General features: G+C 39.1%; 1 protein-coding gene across 2 annotated transcripts in view; it reads right to left on the bottom strand.

Annotated features, from left to right (window-relative positions):
- Nucleotides 1-20,590, bottom strand: part of gdap2 (ganglioside induced differentiation associated protein 2) — a 61,820-nt gene that overhangs the window by 29,259 nt on the left and 11,971 nt on the right. The window contains exons 2-5 of one of the 2 annotated variants that reach the window (XM_048540953.2): nucleotides 12,592-12,731; nucleotides 8,486-8,639; nucleotides 5,808-5,896; nucleotides 3,863-3,939 (exon numbers count right to left, since the gene is read on the bottom strand). In XM_048540953.2, the coding sequence (XP_048396910.1) occupies nucleotides 3,863-3,939; nucleotides 5,808-5,896; nucleotides 8,486-8,639; nucleotides 12,592-12,731 (460 nt within the window). The remainder of the gene's footprint in view (nucleotides 1-3,862; nucleotides 3,940-5,807; nucleotides 5,897-8,485; nucleotides 8,640-12,591; nucleotides 12,732-20,590) is intronic. The other variant, XM_048540954.2, reaches the window with a different exon arrangement.

Raw genomic sequence — 20,590 nt, 5'->3', positions numbered from 1 at the left:
TGTACACAATTTACCTACTGATTTTTAAATCAAGAAAATACTATGATCTACCAAGCTTTATTTCAGCCTGGGATCGGACTGGTCATAACATCCACAGATTTGAAGACGCCTGATAGTAAATTTACTAACATTACATCTTGTAGCCATTATCCAAGTCCAGAGGGAACAATGCCCCCCACTTCAGCTTGTGAATCTGTTCTTGAAAGCAAAGCATGTCAGCACTGAGGAAAGAAAACATGCAGTCTACACAAAATGATAGGTAGACAAAGGAGCAAACAAATAAATCCCAATCAAGTCTGCAAAAATAAAATGTGCCTTGAATAAATGCTACAAGGTAACAGAGATTAGGAGAAGTTATGTTTTATTTTTCATGGGATGTTTCTCACTGGTAAGACCAGCATTAAATTTTCCAGCCCTGATTGCCCTTGCCATGCTTAGCCGATTCAGAGGGCAGTTACGAGTAAATGACATTGCTAAGAGTCTACACTCTCGTAGGCCAGACCAGGTAAGGACAGCATGTTTCCCTCCCAAAAAGGAAATTAGTAAACCAGATGGATTTTTACTACAATTGATAGTAGTTCCACGTCACTATTACTGAGAGTAGTTTTCAATTCCAGGTTGATTAGTTGAATTTAAATTCCACCAGCTTCCCTATTAGGATTCAAACATGAGGCCTCTAGATTAATAATCCAGTAACACACCGTCTTCCCTGGGTTCATGTCCCACCTGCTCCAGGGGTGTGGAAAAACACCTTCAACCACATTGATTATCAAGTATCTACCCAAGGGCATCCTGCAGAGATGTTCTTGGACTGTGGTGAATGACCTTCAACAATGACAGCCATCTTCCTTTCTGCTAGATATGAGTCCAATCAGTGAAGAGATTTCTCCCCATTCCCCTTTACTCCAATTTTGTTTGGGCTCCTTCATGCCACACACACATGCTATCTTGATGTCCAGGACAGTCACCAACATACTGCTGGAGTGCAGCACCTTTAATCAAAGTTGTAATGAGATCAGACGCTGAGTGGGCCCAGGGGAAACTGAAGTGAGAATCAGTGAGCAGATTATTCCTTTGCAGTTGACAGTTGGTAGCATTGTCAATGACCCCTTCTTTGGTGTCTGTTGTTCTTTTTCTTCCTCTTAGTGCTTTTCTTTCCTTCGTCTCATGTGGTCTCTGGCGAGTGGTAGCCTCCTGGTGTAGTGTGGTGCCAGAGCAGTCTGGAGCCTGGCCCCAGTGAGGATTGGAAGCTAGGTGCCAGCATGGTCTGCTGTGCTGAACTTTTATTTCTGTAATGCTGGGCATTTTATTCTTCTATCATTTAAGACCATGTAAGTAAAGAAGCTGTACCTAACCACTTTTAAGTAAACCAGCACTGTAAATGATAATGTATAAACTTTTCACTGTACTCATTGAGTATGTACGTGACAATAAAAGCTAATGTTGTTACTTTGTTGATGATTGAAAGTAGACTAATTGTTCTGGTTAATTTCTCAAATCACTACCCTGTTTTTTTAGGCACAGAACATGTCTGGACAATTTTACAGATCATTGCATATTACCATTATTACAAATCCACTGGACCAGCTTTATTAGGGGCACAGCTAGGTCTACAGCACAAGTCTTCAACACTATCACTGCAGCATTGTCAGGATCTAGTCTTCAGCTGTTTCTTAGATTGAATTGAATTGATTACGTCTGGCATCCATGATACTGTGGTGCTCAGGGACAGGCAGAGTCAGACGGTCACTTGGCACTCGTGACTGAAGATGAATGCAAAAAACTTTAGCTTCATCTCTTTCAGGCATGCTGGGCTCCTCCAGCATTAAGACTTGATATATGTAGAGTTTTCACATCCTGTTAGTTGTTTAATTTCCACTGCCATTCTTGGCTGGACGTGGCAGGAATGCAGAGCTTAGAACGGATCTATTCATGATAGAAATCATATGTTGCATGCTACCTATGCTGTTGGACATGCAAGTTTGACTTGGAGTAGCTCCCATGTGTTGACAGCTCACTTTTAGGTATACCTGGTATCGTTCCTGCAAGCTTCATTAACTAGGGTTGATCTTCTAATTGAATGGTAGTGGTCGAGTGTGGGATGTGTCAGCCTGAGGTTACAGATTTGGTTGAATATAATTCTGCTGCTGCTGATGCCCACTGTCTCATGGATATCCAGTTCTGATTTAATAGATTAGTTCCAAGTTTGTCCTATTTACCATGGTGGTAGTGCAACATGATGGAGAAGATCTTCAATTTGAATATGGGACTTATCTTGACAAGGACTGTCTGGTGGTCACTCCAACCATCATTTTCATGACAGATGCATCATGACAGGAAGATTGGTACAGATGAGGTCATGTAGATATTTCTCTCTTGTTGGTTCCCTCACCACCTACTACAAACCCAATCCAGTAGCTACATCCTTCTGCCGGTTTGGTCAGCAGTGATGATACCAAGCCATTTGTGGGAACGGATATTGTGTTTGCTCATCCAGAATATATTTTGTGCCCTTACCAGCCTCAGTGCTCTCTAAGTGGTTTTCACCACGGAGGAATATGGATTCATTAGGGTTGAAGGTAGCATTCAGGAGAATTCCTTACCCACATTTGAGCTGATACCATGAGACTTCATGAGGGAGGTCTAGAGTCAATTGTTGATGACACCCCAGGCAACTCCATGGATGATACAGCACTGTGCCACTTGTGGTTTTATGATACAAACATACCAGGATGCTGATGGCAATGCCCATGGTATCATCTGCAAGGTCAATAGGGCTGTGCATGCAGTTGTTGTTTCCAGTATTTAAGTACGTGCCAGATAGCCTGTCCAGTTTTGTTCCTTTGTTAGGCACTGCAGCAGTTTTTATATAAATGAGTGGCTTGTTCGGCCTTCTTAGGCAGTAGTTCAAAATCAACCAGATTTCTGAGTCTAGAGTCACATGTAGGCCAAATCAGTTTAGAATGGCAGGTTTCCTTTGCTGAAGAAAAATAGTGAACCATGGTAACCATTTTTCTAGGTTTTAATTCTATTTAAAATTTCAACACCTCACATGGTTGGATTGAAATCCACGTCTGTGGTCCTGGATGACCAGGCCACTGATATTACCCCTGTGCCCTGACCCCTCCTATTTATTATGATGCAGCAACGACCCTTCTGGTTAGGAATTGCCAAATTCTTGCCACTTTGATGCAGGCAGCCGTGAACTCAGTAGAATATTTCAATTTTTAGCCATCTCAATTGATTGCCTAGCCACTAAATAGTAGATTTTTTAAAAAAAACAAAAAAGTTTGGAAACTTTGTTTTTGTGTCCAGTTATTTTCTGTTCTGCTGGTGAATCTTAACTCAAACCATAACTGTTAAGTGTCCTCCTTCAATGATGTGCATTTTTACATTTAATCTGAAATTGGACACAATGGCAATACAGCGCATGCTGGAAAAATGGCACACTTTACACGTGTTTAAAATTCCCATGTTTTTAAAAGTCTTTTTGTTGAAGACCATTACCTCCACTAGTGCTAGGGACAATCCATAAAGATCAGCTTAAATTAAAGTTTCATCGCCTGCACAAGGCTGCAATAAACAATGGTCCAAAACAACCATAACTGATCACAAATCACTGCAGGAAGAAGTATTGTCAAAGTAGTAGGCTAACACTGCCTCTGCTGTCACCAATGTGTTTGTTGTCATTGACAGAAATGGCAGTTGCTCTTTAAGGCCTTTCTTTCTACACAGATCAACATGCGTAAATGACAACTCATTTCACAGAAAAATGCAGCCAGAAAAATGACTAAGGATATTCCAGTTATTTGAGCTTCACAGTTAAAGTTTAAGACCTCAACTAAAATAATGGATAATTTACCTCTTCTAGATCTGTAACTGCAAAAACAACAGTCTCAATAGTGTCTCCATGTTTCTCCAAAAATCGTCTAACTGTTCCTGAGAATCAAAATATAGGAGAAAAATTATACATGTTGTAAACTTGTACTAAATTTCCACGTTCCTTCAGAGGAAAAAAAATAATTAATTTGGCCTCTCTTTAAACTTTGATGATCTTCTGGTAGCATTGCAATGAAATGTGCCAGATTCAGGTTCATTTGTTTTAGCATAAAACACTTCAATTCCTAAATTTGAAGGTAAGCGTAAAAAGTGGGATAAATGCAAGTACCTTGTAGTCTAATACAATTACCAACTTGGGACCCTGTGTTAATGGCTAGAAAGGCAGAATCCTATAATAGCGGAGATATTGGGAACTGCTGATGCTGGAGAATCTGATATAACAAAGTGTAGAGTTGGACGAACACAGCAGGTCAAACAGCAGAGGAGCAGGAAAGCTGATGTTTCGGGTCTGGACCCTTCTTCAGATTTCTGAAGGGTCCAGACCCGAAACATCAGCTTTCCTGCTCCTCTGATGCTGCTTAGCCTGTGTGCCCGTTCTACATCCTGTTATTGCTATTAAAATGTTTAACTGTTTTTAATAACGAGTCCTAAACACTAACAAATAGTGTCTACTTCAATCACCAAATTCTCATGTTTGCCATTTTTGCTGAATTTGAATTATTGGGTAATTTGAGATCAATACTAAAATTGGTAGTGCTAAAAATCTATGGATAAGTCAACAGTTTGAATGTGACATGAACACTGATAACAAGAACATGAAACAAATGTATCAATAATACAAGCATCTTCAGCTATCTCGCAATTTTAACTACAATAGCTTCCTCATGCTGTATGACTAAACGATCAGGTTTTGCTGAATCTTCAATACCACTAATAGTTAAATAAGCATACATTCTTAAAAATGAAAATGAAGATTGACATGTCAATTATAAAAATCAAAAAGTATTGTAGAACAGGAGATGACCAGCTTATGGTACCTGTACTGGATCTTTGATGCAATTATTAAATTCCTATATGCCAGTCTTTCTTCCTTAACCTTGCGAATTAGCACTCTTACAAGACTGCTGTCCAATTGACTTCTGAAAACGCACAGAGTCTGCTTTGATTGCATTTCAGGTAATGCATCCCATCTTTTGTGATAAAGATTTTCCCATCTTGCAGTTAGGTTAAACCTAGTATCTCTAGTTACTATACTTAACGAAAGTTTCTGCCTATTTGCTGCAAATTTAACATTTTGAAAATCTCTATTGCCCTTTAAATTTCTCTGCTTCAAACAAATTTAACTTCAATAAGCTCACTACATTTCTGAAGACCTTCATCCTCAATCACCCTGATATTCTCTCTCGTGCCTTCTTTTAAGCCTTCCTCCAACATCTTTAGACAAAGTGACAATGGAAGGTCATTTATCCAAGAAATTTTTTCAGAGTTCCTTTCTAATTTTTCTTCTGATAAATCCCATAGTTCTGCAGTTTTAATGAAAACCAGATAAGAATACCGAAAGCAGAAGAGGCTTTTTAAACATGACCTACACTGTGATACATGAAGCGGACATCTAAGCATAGAAGTTAGTTAATCTTTAAGAAAACCATAAATCAATATTTTAAAAATTCAAATATTTAAATGAAGGAAAGCAGGTTAAGGCTTACCAAACCAACAAAATATACCTTAGCAGCAGTAATCCTTAGATACCCTTATTTTAATTCACTATAGTCCCTATAAAGGTTGGTCATTTGAAAAATGATCCACTAAGTTCAAGAGTTTTACGAGTTGAGTAAAACTTGCATGTATCTCACATGGCAGAAAGGAGGCATCACTTTGAAAAACTGGTAAAAAGTTTTGATGCCTTCTCTTAAATTACTTTCGTGAAATAGCAGCAAAAGGTATCACAGATAATAAGCAATACATACTCAAAGCAATATTGGTAGCATCCTCCAAAGGGTAGCCTCTTTTTGGTGTATTAATGACACACAATCCTACTGATGACATTGAATGCTCCCTGCAGCAGATCAGAATAAATAAATCAGGATGGCTCAAATTTCCTGCCATCATTTGCAGGATGAATATGGCCAATTTCACTTTGAATGCACACAAACATGAACAAACATCTAAAATTATAATACACAACACCAGAAGGTGCATAATACAATTGTTACAGCTATGAATTTAAAAAAGGACAGCAATGTTAAGATAACTTGCTATACTACACTGTGAACTGAGTTAGCTTTTAGAAGAATGGGCCACTAATATTTTTTCTGAAGCACATGTCAAATCAGGCACGCATTTACAACACACTTCTAACCAGTTTGCTTTAACATCCAAATAATGGTTTTGCTTAATAGTAATTCTCTGCACAAGTATTGCAGCTCAATTCTCAATAAATTGTCATTGTGCTTTTCTTTCCCGAGTCAGGGTGAGATAGAATGAATACGATTATGTTGTGTAAACCAACATCACTACTTGGCCAGCACATGGAACTAATAGCAACAACTGAATTCTGGAATTGAGAGAAAATGCCTGTCAAATCAGGAGCAAAATAATTAAAGCCCAAAACATACTTTGGGCATTTTACTGCATTCATTTTTGTATTTACTTCATATTGAAGTCTCCAGTGAAAATAAGAAATAGTACAAAGAGTGAAGGGGCATTAAGAGGGAAATCAGGAAGCAAAGAGAGGATATGACAGACTTCGTAGATAAGGTTAAGGATAATGTAAAGAGGTTCTACAAATACATTATGAGCAAAAGAGCAACTGGAGACAGAGCAGGGTTCCTTAAGATTAATAATGTCTTCTTCATGCAGAACCTCAAGAGATGGAAGGGATATTAAATGAATATTTTGTGCCAGTTTCTTTTGTGAAGAAAGAAATGGAGGCTAGAGAACTCGGAAATAAATACTGATGTTTTCAAGACAATTCTCTTCACAGAAAAGGAAGTGCTGGACAAATCTCTGTGACTTGATCAACTGCATTCCAGGAGTTATGGAAGTTAGGGAGGAAGTTGCAGGGCCCCTAACAAATATTTGTATCCTCTATAACCATATCTGACATACCCGAGAACTAGAAAGTGGCCAAACTTATGCCATTAATTAAGAAAGGCAGCAAGGAGAAGCTCGGAAAATACAGGCCAGTGGCCCTGACACTGGTGACTGCTAAGTTGCTGGAGGGGATTCTGGAAGAAACAAATTGTTTACATTGAGAGACAACAAATGATTAGGGACAGTCGGCACAGTTTTGTGCAAGGGAAAGCATGTCTTACAAACTTGATTGAATTTTTTTTGAGGCAGTAACTAAAAAAGATTGATGACAGAGCACCAGTTGTTGTTTAGTTGCACTTTAGTAAAGCCTTTGACGAGGTTCTGTGCGGTAGACTAATTAGTAAAGTTAGATCACAAGATTCTGGGTCAGCTTGCCAATTGGATACAAAACGGGCTTTATAGCAGGAGACAGATGGTGGTGATGGAAGTTGTTTGTCAAACTGGAGGCCGATGACCAACGGTGTTCCACAGGGATCAGGACTGGGCCACTTTTGATTATCATTTATACAAATGATGCAGATGAGACCATAGGAGGTATTCTTACTAAGTTTGTGAATGGCACCACACTTGGTGGTACAGTGGACAATGAAGAAGGTTATTAAGATTACAAAGATCTTGGTTCAACTGGATCAATGGACTGAGGAGTGGCTGACGGAGTTTAATTTGGATAAGTGTAAGGTTTGTTTTACCAAAATGCAATAAAAGATCAGGACTTATACAACTAATGGTAGGGCCTTGAGTAGTGTTGAGAACAGAGACACCTAGGAGGTTCAGCTAGATCATTCTTTGAAATTTGCATCACGGGTAAACGGTGGTTATGAAGGCAGTTTGCATGCTTGACTTCATTGCTCAGACCTTTGAGTACACAGAGTTGGATCATGTTGAGGTTGCACAAGATGTTGGTGAGACTTCTTCTGGAGTACTGCACACAGTTCTGGTCACTGTTACAGGAAGGTTATCACCAGGAGAGGGTTTATAAAAAATTTACCAGGATGTTGCTGGGACTGGAGGGTTTGAGTTGGGACTTTTTTTCCCCCCACTGGAACATAGGAGGTTGAGGGATGACCTTATAGAGGTTTATATTATCATGACAGGAATTGATTAGGTGAGTAGCAATGACCTTTGCCCTAAAGTCGGCAAGTTTAAAACAAGGGTGCATATTTTTAAGACAAGATGAAAAAATTTTTTTAGGAAGGACAAGGGGGTAACTTTTTTCTTACAGAAAGTGGTTTGCATACAGAATGAGCTGCCAGAGGAAATGGTGCATGCAGGTACAATTACAACGCTTAAGAGACATTTCAATAATTAGGTTAATATGAAAGATTGAGGGACACAGGCCAAATGCAGGCAGGTTGGACGAGTTTAATTTGCAAACATGGTCAGTGTGGACTAGTTGAACAGAAGGGATTGCTTCTATGACTATCTCTGTGGATTTCCAGAAAAACAGAATTCAACCCCTGTTCATATATAAGAGAATCGACAGCTGAGACACTAACTTTTCTTCTTCTCCCCTCTGTAGCTACGAAACCAAATAATAATCAAGTCTGTTTACCTGGCTAATAGGAGTACACTCCTGTAGCAGCTATATAAGGAGCTTTCAGCGGCTGTTCTGTACTTCGCATTGTATCGTGGTCCAACTGTATGGATAATAAACCTTGCAGCTAAGTTAAAGCCTTTGGTCATCTTCGCCTCTCCTGTGCGACAACCTTAAAATACAAGTTGTTCTGCATTTCAGATTCCAGAAATACAACAGCAATTGCTCGTGGTACGCAACATTGTCTGAGGTGTCAGCAAGCTGAGCTTCCAACAACTTGTCATCTATTAGATAACATATGTTGATTCATAAGCTCAACTGTAGGTGAAATTGCATTGTGTGCTTACTTTAAAGCTCAATCATGAGCAAACACAAGAATGCTGGCTGCTGAGATGCAGGGTGTGATGAAGTCAAGGGAGGGGTTAGAGATAGCCCTACAGAGACTGATACCACAAGGTAAAACAAAGTAGCCCATGTAAAGACAATTGGAGGAATAACGGTAGGAACGTTTGCACGGATGAAGAATTTAAGGATGACAGCAAAGCTACAAATTTGGAGGGGAGAAAAGGAGAGTCAGGACCGCAATCAAAATCTCAATGTTGCAAATTTTCAAAATCTCAATGTTGCAAATTTTCTCAGCAAAGAAACTGAAAGAGGGAAGAATGATATTTCAAAGAGGAAGGCAGATTGTGGTTTTGGGAGGAAAACAGGGAAAATATTTCTAATTTGAAATGACAAATTTGACAGCTTGAAGGAGAAAGTGCCAGAAGAATAGGAAGAAAGAAGTGTTAGATTTGATGAGAATCGCGTTAACACTGCAGCAAATTAGGAATTAACTAGCAGAACAGAGAAGAGAGAAAGCTTCTGTAATAGACAAACCAAAAATACAAATATAAATTATCCAGCACAAAATAGGACATCAAGTGCATTAATTACAAGTTAATGAACATTTTGGACTGCAAATAAACAGTGTGAATTATTTTGCATACTGGGTTCAATGGAGGGTTGGGTGAGAGAAAGAGAAGATTGCTCTCTAATGAAGGGTCTAGGCCTGAAACATCAGCTTTTGTGCTTCTAAGGTGCTGCTCAGCCTGCTGTGCTCATTCAGCTCCACACTGTTATCTCGGATTCTCCAGCATCTGCAGTTCCCTTTATCTCAGAAGATTGATCATACTAGCTTCTGGTGTACATGCCAGACAGTTTGATGGGGTGATGGAGTGGCGGGGGGGGTCTCAATAAGTGAAGATATGGCCATGAATTTATTCAAGAGTTAATGCTTGTGAGAAGAGCAGTTGAGTAGAAAGACGAAATAGTGCATATGCGAAAGGGATCAGACGGGCAGGGGATAATATAGTACCCAACAGTGAGAAGTGCGAAGTAGTATAGCTGGGTGACAGGAAGATGCCCAACTAGCATTCAACCTAAAAACATAAAAGGACACAGTCTAAAGTAGCAGCCATAGTACAACAATAAATTAATCAGGTTATGGAAGCTTGACATAGCTCAGAGACATGCCAGTCATCAACAGAAGGCAGAAATGAGATTGTATGAAACCGTTCAAAATTAAACTCAAGTGCTTGGATAGGGTGAAGTAGACTGAAAACAGCATGAGAAACACACAAAGCAATTTCCAACAAGATATTAGAAGGTAAAGGGCAAATGCATCAGCTCTGTGCAGTTTCATAGTTAGTCTGAGGAACAGCTGCAGAACAGCAATTGGAGTTGGATTGAAAATAGCAGGAAGAGTTTTGAAGAGTCAATATAACCTAGTGCAGCAAAAGGTGAGGCAGCTGTCAAAAGGATGACCTTTGCAGAAGAGAATCAGCAGCTACAGGAAGCAAGCATTTAACAACCATAGATCATTCAGCATTATTGGAGTAACATGAGAGAAACAGTAGAAACAAGACAGCTGGCTAAATAGTGCCAAAACCACCTTAAAAAAAGAAAGCAACTGGATTAGGTTAAATGCTGGACATAGTGGAATATCATGTATAAGTGACAATGACCGCTGTGCATTAGTTTTCACAATTAAATCTACTCTTTCACTTCAGAAAAAGGACATCGCTATCGCTGAGATAGCAACAACTGCAGATGCTGGAGTCAGAGACACAGTGTGGAGCTAGAGGAACACAGCAGACCAGGCAGCATCAGAGGGGCAGGAAAGCTGACATTTCAGGTCAGGACCCTTTATCTACGTTCAGACTGAACTATCCATTGGCTCTTCAAAGTTTAACTTAATCATTTTCTGCTTGCCTTCCTCTGCAAAGCCACAATTAAATTTAATCGCACTAATGCCTTCCTGGAACTCACTATTTTGCTCTCACTGGACTCAGTATGAGAGATTTGCTGCATTTGGAGCAAATGTTGCATTGATAATCTCTTACATGGCAGGGAGGTGAGGGGGTGCTTTGATACTTTATTTAAAACTCTAGGTCAACCTTTACTGTTATTCTAAGTCTGCATTTATGTTGCTGAAATCAACTGCTACCCATGGTAAGGCAGCTTCAATTCAGGACCCACCATGCTGTCATCCAACTCAATTACAGTTTGTACGCGGGTTATATACTTACTGTTACCCTAATTATGAGGCATACTGAATACTTGCCTCAAACACTTCCCCATTCAATTTTGCAAATATAAATTACTAGACAAGTACTAAATCATTAAAGGCCAATCCTTGAAAACATGACTCTGAAGCTAAAACTAAAGCTGCAAGAGGGAAGAGGGGTTAAAAAAAATTGATTTTTTGCCAGAGGAGGGAAAGAGGGAGTGACAATTCAATTGAGAACCAATGGTCATGTTAATCTGAATACTATGAATCCAATAATACATTTATTTTACAGCCAACATGCATCAACTGTGAACTTAAAAATGACGCATTTTTAATGCAGAAATTCAAATTCTGGGGAGGTATGCTCTGACAGATGAAGAAATGTATATACCAATAAACACAGGAGCAATATTTGAAACAATATATACAATTTTTGATTCTCTGCTCATATCTCCAATTCCAGGATCAAATCATTTTGAAGTAAGAGGGGAATAAAGGCACAAAGTTAAAAGCAAATAAACAATACTTTGACAGAATCATAGAATCCCCAGTGTGGAAACAAGCCCTTCGGCCCAACCAGTCCACACCGAACCTCACAGCATCCCACCAGACCCATTCCCCTTTAAACCACCTAATCTATACATTACTGAAGACTAAGGGCAATTTAGTACAGCCAACCCCCTTAGCCCGTGCAACTTTGGACTGTAGGTGGAAAACAGAGAACCCAGAGGAAACCTTTTGATTCAGCCTTAACTGTCATGTGGCTAAGTATCAAAATTGGTTGAGTATGAGTCAGAGGATATCATGTCAGCTCAGAAGCTGGTCAGATAAGATGAAGAGTATCGAGAGCCCAGTTTTGACCGCAGAGCGGCAGCACAAAAAAAAGCAGCTATTTCAGGACAGCCATGGAGTCAATCTTTAAATCTCTTTCACAGCTCAGTAATTTATTAAGAAATGCAGAAAAACATGGTCTCCACATAGCCAAAAAGAAATTGAAATGGGATGATCAAGGCACACAAGAGAATAAACAGCAGCAGTCAATATAACGTAAAACACTTCAAAATAAACAGACGACATATCAGGGACTGTATGACAGTTCAGTCTGAATACAGAAACTGGTGACTGATACTAGATAATTCTCTATTGCAGAAACTGATAAAACATGTGGAATGAAATCAACATGGTGTTAGGATAATGGGAGTAAACACTGAAATAACTTAACATTTAAATACAATATGGACATAAAATTCCATCAATGGACTAAAGTGGCCGTCACTGCACGTCTTGTGATTTGGAGGAGAAAAATGGCTTCATTAAGATGAATTAAATTTTAAAGCTCACTAATACTCATATGACTTGGGCTGTTAAGCAATTTAAAAATGAAATAAATTAAGGTGAAAATATTATTACATTCAGAATACTAAGAGCATTAAAGGGAACTCCCTGCAAAACTGGGACACATTTATTGTGCGAGTAAATCCAAGTATCCTGGTTTAGAAGTAATTTATGGCATCAAGAAACCCAGAAGGTGCACTTGTATTTTCCAGCTTTAATGATGTTATGTGAACCTTACCTTTCAATTTCTGTAACTCCTCCTTGAGGTCTGGTCCTGCATGTAAGTGGATACTTTCACTAATAGTGTTTTTGTCAGACAGCACTTCATTACTTGTGTTCACAATGGCTGTGCAGTTTAGCAAGGTGACATCTCCCTTCCTAAAAAACAATATTAATAATTGGACATTTTGCTGGTGATTAAAAAAGGACACTGTTCATTCAAACGTAGGCACACACTCAGAACAGCTGTCTAAAAGAGTTGCCCAAAAAAATCAGACCCTTAGTACATGCTATACATTGTCCAAGTAAATTGTTTTAATTTACTCAGACAGTTTGGCTAGGCACTGAACAGGACTTGTCCCCAGTTTTAACATTTAAATGTGAATCTATTTTTGTTCAAGAAATCAAATCAAAGACTCCACCTTACACAGAATAGACTAAATTCCCCACTGACAATTAGCCAGACAAGCACCACTCTAGAATAATCCAAATGGGTTAAAGCCTGTCTTGAAGTTGCCAGTTTTGGGAATATGTGCCACATATTAGCATCCCTAAGTTACAACAAAATTATGCTGACATCATTTTACTTAGTATCAAAATGTTAAATTTTTCAACAGGCTACAGATCACAGGTTTTAAATTATTGCAAGAACAAAAAAAAGGGCATAAAGAAAACAGCAAGACCAGAAAGCTGGGTGACCAAAAGTTGGCTTTAAGAGATAGGGTTGAGAAAGCTTTGTAGGGAGAGTTGTTAAAAGCGATTAGGAATTTCAGCATAAGATGCAAGCAAGGGTTCAGTAACCACCATGGTGCAAGTAATTGTGGATGCAGGAAAATGCAAAGTAAGAAGAATATTTGTGATGTCAATAACTGAAGAGGTACATAATTTCCATTTGAATGAAAGTAGAACACAAGTAGATGTCAGCCTCGAGCTCGTTAGTCATTCTAGATAATAGTCAATCTACTTAAATACCACATTCCTGCATGATTTGTATCTGTTGATATCGATAATAGCAATATATCTGTATTTTGGTCTTAATGACTAATTAAAACAGCCCTTTTTGAGTGCAGAATTCCAAACATTCACTGACTGTACGAAGACGTGCCTCCTCACCTCAGTCCTAAATGGCTTGCATTTTATTGTGGGGTTCTGTCTCAAGGTTCTAGACACCAGTTAGGCAAAACATTTTTGCATCTATATGATCTATTCCTTTAAGAATTTGTAAGTTTCTGTGAGACTGCCTCATTGAGACTTCAGAAAATACACAGCCTGTCTAACCCATTTCTTCTCCTAAGAGTATCCCACCATTCCAGGCATCAATCTGGTGAGGCTCAACTGGACTTCCTCTATGACAAGCACAACCCAAGATAGCAGGACCAAAAGGCAAGACAATATTGCAGGTGCAGTTCCACCAGTACTCAATACAACAGAAGTAAGATCTTTCTGTTCCTGTACTTGAATCCTCTTGCAATGATTGCTAACAATGCCTGTCTCCCAAACTGCCTGCTGCGCCAGAAAGCTAGCTCAGTGATTTACAAACAATGATATCACAAATCCCTTCGGGCATCAGCATTTTTCAGTCTCACATTATTTACAAAACACTCCATCTTTGTTCCTCCCACCAATGTTGATAACCTCATACTATATTCTAATATGGTATTAGAGATACACCCCTGTCAAAATCCTCAAAACCTCTCTTCATCATCCACACAATCTTACCAAGTTTTATATCTTTTGCAATTTCAAAATATTTTAAGTGGCCTTCACATCCAAATTGTTGACATACATTGAGGACAGCTGGGATCCAAGCACTTATCCATGTGGAGCCCCACTGGTTACATCCTGCCAACTTAAGAATTACCCATTTATTTCTACTCTCCGGTTTGCTTGTTAACCGATCCTCAATCCACATTAGTTTATTACCCAATCCCACATACACTGGCTTTGATATTTTAACTCCAAGTGTGGGACTTTATAAAAAGCTTGCTGAAAATCCAAATATACCACATCTACAGTTACCCAATGACTATTACTAACAACCTCAAAAACCGTTTGTCATTTCATTTTTTAAAAAAATAAATCCATGGTGACCCTGTCCGATCAGAATTATTTTCTGAATATCCACTATACATACTTCTAGTATTTCTTCCATGTAGTACTTTCCCTAATGTTTGGTTAATAGGTCTGCAGTTTGCTCACCCTCCTTCATAAAATCGGATGGTTATATCTGCAACTTTCTAATCTGCAGGCACCGTTACATAACTAATTGCATTGATCATCTTTCACTCACTATTTCTGTCACAATGTTTGACCACTAAAAAATAAAGGCCAATGGGTCTAGATGTTTGTCAACCTTCATCCCCATTAATTTCTCCGATACTACATTTTACTGCACCGAATTCTCATTACCACCTGCAGATTGGTGTGTAACACAATAAAAACAGCAGTTTGCACAATATGAATCCTTCATCTAATTATTTCAGGGATCCTTCTGTGTTTCCCTTTGAAACCAGGCACAAAGTAAAATTTAGCTTCTGTCATTTCTTGATTTCCCCATTTTAAATTCTGCTGTCTCTGCAATGCAATGAAGCCACATTTGCAAATCTTTTCCCTTTTACAAAACTATAGTCACTTTTATAGTTCATTTCCGTATTTCACACATTTTACATTCTATTTGTTTCTTCGTTCTTCTTTGCCAATTCTCCCAATCCTCAAGCTTGTGATTTAAGACTCCTCCTCTAATCTAGTACTACTTTTTCACAGCACACTGGCTTTTACTGTTAGGATATTTTTGCTAACGAGGCATTAATTTTTTTAAATACTAGCTATGGTCTATTTGCCAAACATTTTAATCTATTTAAAATCTACCAAGCCAATTTTCTCTTCACATCATAATTGTCCATGTTAGGCTTAAGACCCTTTCAGATTGAACTACATTTTTCAAACTTAATCCTTAAATTCTACCAAACTGTGCTCAGTATTCTCTAAATGTTTTTAGAACAAGATTAATTAGCCCTTTCTCATTACAAAATATAGATCTAAGTACCAAGTGACATAGTTGATTCCTCAGCATACTGTTCCAGAAAACCCTTCTTTTCCCAATTTTAAATGGGGATGTAGGAGTTGCCTATCCCCAGTTGCCACTGAGGGTGGTGATCAGCTGCCTTCCTGAAATCACTTCAAGATATGTGCTTGAGATCGACCCAGAATGCAGTCAGGGAGTGTGTTTCTGGATTTTGATCCAGCAACTGAAGCATATTTCCGGAAACTCTTCCTTCAGAGCACTGGAGCACATAATATTCAGTCTGTGCAGATTGAAGCCATCTATGATTATTACATTTCTTTTGCTACATGCACTTCTAATTTCCTGATTTATACCGTGCCCCACAATACCACTAATACTTGGTTCTTAGTTTCACCCAAACTTCATCCATAACCTATTATGCCCTAGCATATTAAGTGCTCATCCAGATGCTTCAATTTTGGGAGAGTACTTGCCTCCACCACCCATTCAACAGTAGGTTTCATATTTTTACCATCCCCTGGGTGAAATAATTTTTGCCTCAGATCCCCTCTAAATCACTTACTCCTCACCTTAAACTTATGCCCTCTGGTTTTACTACCCTAAAAAGCCTCTCAAACCTTGTACATCTCAATCAGATCTCTCCTTAACCTCCTCTGCTCCAGGGAAACAAATCCATTGCATTGTCTTTCCTCAAAATTAAGACTTTCATATCAGGCAATATCCTGGTGAATCTCCTCCACAACCTCTCCAGTACAATCATGTCCTTCCAGTAGTGTGACAACCAGAACAGCATACGGTATTGCTTCTGCAGCCTAACCAATAAAGTTTCAATAAGATACCTGCTCTAATATTATACAATACAGCTAATGAAGGCAAACATCCCACATGTCTTGCTCAACATAAATTTTCCTACGCTAACACCTTCAAGAATTTACAGATTTGCTCACCTAGGGATCTACCATTCGTTATGGACATCATTCCCTTATTAGGCCTCCCAAAATGCTTTACCTCACACTTATCAGGATTAAATTCCAGTCATTGCTCCGTCCAACTTACCAGCTGATAAATATCAGATTGTAGCCCGAGACCATTCTCCCCACTATCAACAGAACACAAATTTGTCTATGTGCAAATTTACTAACCATGCCTTCAACATTCACATCCAAATCAATAATGTACATTACAAACAGCAAGAATCCCAAAACCAATCCTGGTGGTGCACCAATCATGCACTTCCAATCTCCATACTAATCCTCCACCCTTATCTTTGGCCTCCTACTAGCAAACCAATTTTGGATCCAGTTTGCAAACTTGCTTTGCATCCCATGGGTTTACATTTTGGACCAGCATTCTGTGTGGGAACTTGTCGAAAGCCTTACAGAAGTCCACATAAACCTCAATTACAACAGCCACATCAAAACATGAAGTCATGTACATAAGTTTTACATATATGAACACTGAGTCAGATATGTACCAATAAATCTGTGCTATCCCTGATCAATCCACTCTTGATTCACCCTGCCCCTCAAATCTTTCCAATTTCCCAAGCTGATGTCAGACTACTGGTCTGTAATTACCTAGTCTGTGCATGCTATTCTTGAACACATGAACCACATTAGCTATCCACCAGTCATGTGTCACTCCACCTATGCCTAACAAAGTATTAAATATATCCGCCAGGGCCCCTGCAATATTGTCCCTTGCCTTTCATAGCAGCCTGAGATACATCTCATCAATTCCTGGGAATCTGGAACCTTTATGCCATTAAAGCATCTAAATACTGCCTCCTCTTTAAGCATATCATGGTCTAGAGCCTCATTCTCCCAAATGAAATTTCCAGCTCCCATGATTTTCTCCCTTGTGAATATAAATAGGAAACATTTAAAGAGCTCACCACACCTGCTGACTCCTTCTACAGACTGCCCTTTGTGTCTCTAATAGACCCAACTCATTTCCTAATCATCCCCTTAATATACTTTTAAGACATGTTGGGGTTTTTCTTAACCTTGTCTGCCAAAAACAGACCCCTCTTTGTCTTTCTACTTTAAAGCACACTACCACAATCTAAACATCTGAAGGGCTCCCTGTTTTAATGCTTTGCACCTAACATATGCTTCCTTTTTGCTTCTTGTGGTATCCCTTGACATCCATGGCTTCCTGGCTTTGCTGCACTTGCCTTTCATTTTCAGAGGAAATCTGCTGGCCCTGAACACACACAACACTACTAGAGGAGAGGGAGAACAGTCAAAATAATTGACAAGTCTCACACAGTCAAAGGTAATGTCTTAAAGATGTAAAGCAGCACAGGGAGGCAAAGGTGGAGGAATGCAGAGTTCTTGGAAGTTTGTAGAGCTGAAGGGGGGAGAGGAATAACTTTAACAGATTTAATCACATGGATGTGGTTTAAATTTCAAACATATGTAAAACCAGGAGCTAATGAAGGTCAGCAAGGAAAGATGATTTGGTGCAAGACACCATAATGAATTTCAGCTTATTCAAATTCTGCCAATTATGAAATTAAAGATAGCAGAAAGGCCAGAGATTGTTAAGGGTTTCAGCAAATGAGCTAGGATAGCAGAAAATGCAAGCCAGCTAACCAAGGTGGAAGTACGTCATGTGTGATATGGGCAAAATCTGTTTAAAGGAGGTTTAAGTGCAGAAAGACTGAAATAATGCTGTTTTATTTTATTCACTCATGAGGTGTGGGTACCATTGGCTGGTCCTGTATTTACAGCTCAGCTCTAAATGCTAAGAGATGACCTACTGCAATCTATTTGATTAGATCTACAATGCTATAAGCGAGGGAGTTCCAGAATTTTGACCCGATAACAATGAAGGAACTGCAATATATTTCCAAGTCAAGATGATAAGTGGATCAGAGGGGAAATTGCAGATGATGGTACTCACACATATCTACTGCTATTGCTTCTAGACTGCAGTGGTTGAGAGTTTAGAAGGTACACCACATAAGGAGCCTTAGTGAATTTCTGCATTACATTCTGATGGTGGTACACACTGCTGCTACTGAGTATCAGCGATAGAGGGAGTGGCTGTTTGTAGATATAGTGTAAATCAAGTAGGCTGTCATCTCCTGGACAGTCAAGCTTGAGTATTGTGTGGATGAGTACAGGTTCAACAAGGGGAACAATTCCACCACTTCTGCCTTGTAGATTGTGGACAACCTCTGGGAAAGTAGGTGATGAGTTCGTCCAACATTTCTAGCCTCTGAACTATTGTTGTATTTGTATGACAGTTCAGTTTCTGGTCAATAGTAAACCCAGGATATCAATAGTGATTAGATGGTTAGTTTTTCTCTTGCTAGAGATAGTCATTGCTTGGCGCTTTTGTGCATGCATATTACTTGCCACTGATCAGTCCAAATCTGGATATTGTCTGACATCTTGTTGCATTTGGATATCACACATCACAAAAAGTGCACATCATACAATAATCAGTATACACCCTACTTCAGGTGGGGACACTGTCCCAAGGAGCACAACAGAAATGTCCTGTAGCTGAGATGACCGACCTCCACTAAACACAATCATCTTCCTTTATGCTATGTATGACTCCAACCAGTGAAGGGCAGTTGAGGAGGAAATAGAATCAATTTTCAAACTGCTCTTATGTTTCAGGGACGAAGATAAATACAGTAGCTAATAAAAATTGCAGGTCATCCAAGGTTAGACAACGGAGACAATGGAAATGTTCAGAAAGGTGATGGAAGGATAGCTTAGTTCTCAATGCACACATCAAACCTGACCTCGTGTTTGGATGAGGTACTGAAGTGCCAGCATGGAGGCAAGAAAGGGGAGGGGGTTGGGCAGTGATGGGTAGGTTGTAAAATGACTCCAGATATAACTGAGAAAGAGTGAGAATAAGTGTTAGAATTATATTGAGGAATTTATAAAGAACCACGAAATTATAAGTACAGAAAAGAGGCAGAAACTTAGGTCAAACAAGTTGGTCTTTATAAAGGGAGCAGCTATGGGATCTGAACAGGGTGCCCAGATGTCATCCAAGCAGTTTGTTGTTCAGAGGAGAACTTGGGTAGATGTAGATGTAAAACAAAAAAAAACAACCACTGACAATGGAGCAGTATTTGTCAGCAAAAGCCAGTTATGATGGGCATTTTTTTTTAAAACTTTGAGCTGGAAGCAACACCAAGTTCGAAGCTGAGTTAGTGAAGGCAAGAGGCATCTGTTGACTCCTACAGTTCAACATGTATGGTTTTCAAAACATCTGCAATGATTAGAAATGATCTATGCCTTCAAAAAGACGACATTTTGATCTCAATTGTTTTCAGAGGATTGACTTTCAATGCATTGTTTCATAAAGACTTGAGCTTGTGACCAAATAAAAATTCAATAGTACAGCAAACTTTGTTTTAAGCAGCACCTTATCAACTGGCACAATTGATAAACTGGCAAAAATTTACATACCACAATGATCTACCATGCTGTGAGTATTTATGCTGGAAATAAAGTGTAACTGTGATGTGTATAGCGTCTACGCAATGTTTATATTACTTACGGTGAGTTTATACATTGATTTTAGGAGGTGGGTTAATTATAGATCAATTTTTTGAGGAATGTTGATGTTTCAAAGATTCGCTGACAGAAAGGTTGGGAGAGTCTTTGACGTTGGCGGCCTCTCTGTGGCAACAAGAAGTGCAAATTGAGTCCGTGGATGGAAGGTTGGCTTCTATAATTGTCTAGGCTATGCATGCAACTCTCTATAGTTTAAGGTCCTGGGCAGAGCAGTTGCTGTACCAAGCCAATTTGCACCCAGATAGAATCCTTTCTGTGGCATATCTGTAAAAGTTGGTGACAGTCCTTACGGACATACTGAATCTCCTAAGCCATTTGAGGAAGGCTCATTATCGTGTGTTCTTAACCGTTGCATCTATGTGGTTATCATCACTCCTAGTAATTTGCTGCTCTCCACCTCTGCTCCATTGATGTACATGGGGGTGAGTCCTCCACCTTTCTGA

This window comes from Stegostoma tigrinum, chromosome 12, assembly GCF_030684315.1.
Source record: "Stegostoma tigrinum isolate sSteTig4 chromosome 12, sSteTig4.hap1, whole genome shotgun sequence".
Taxonomy (NCBI): Eukaryota; Metazoa; Chordata; class Chondrichthyes; order Orectolobiformes; family Stegostomatidae; genus Stegostoma; species Stegostoma tigrinum.
This window is presented reverse-complemented; position numbering and strand designations above follow the sequence as displayed.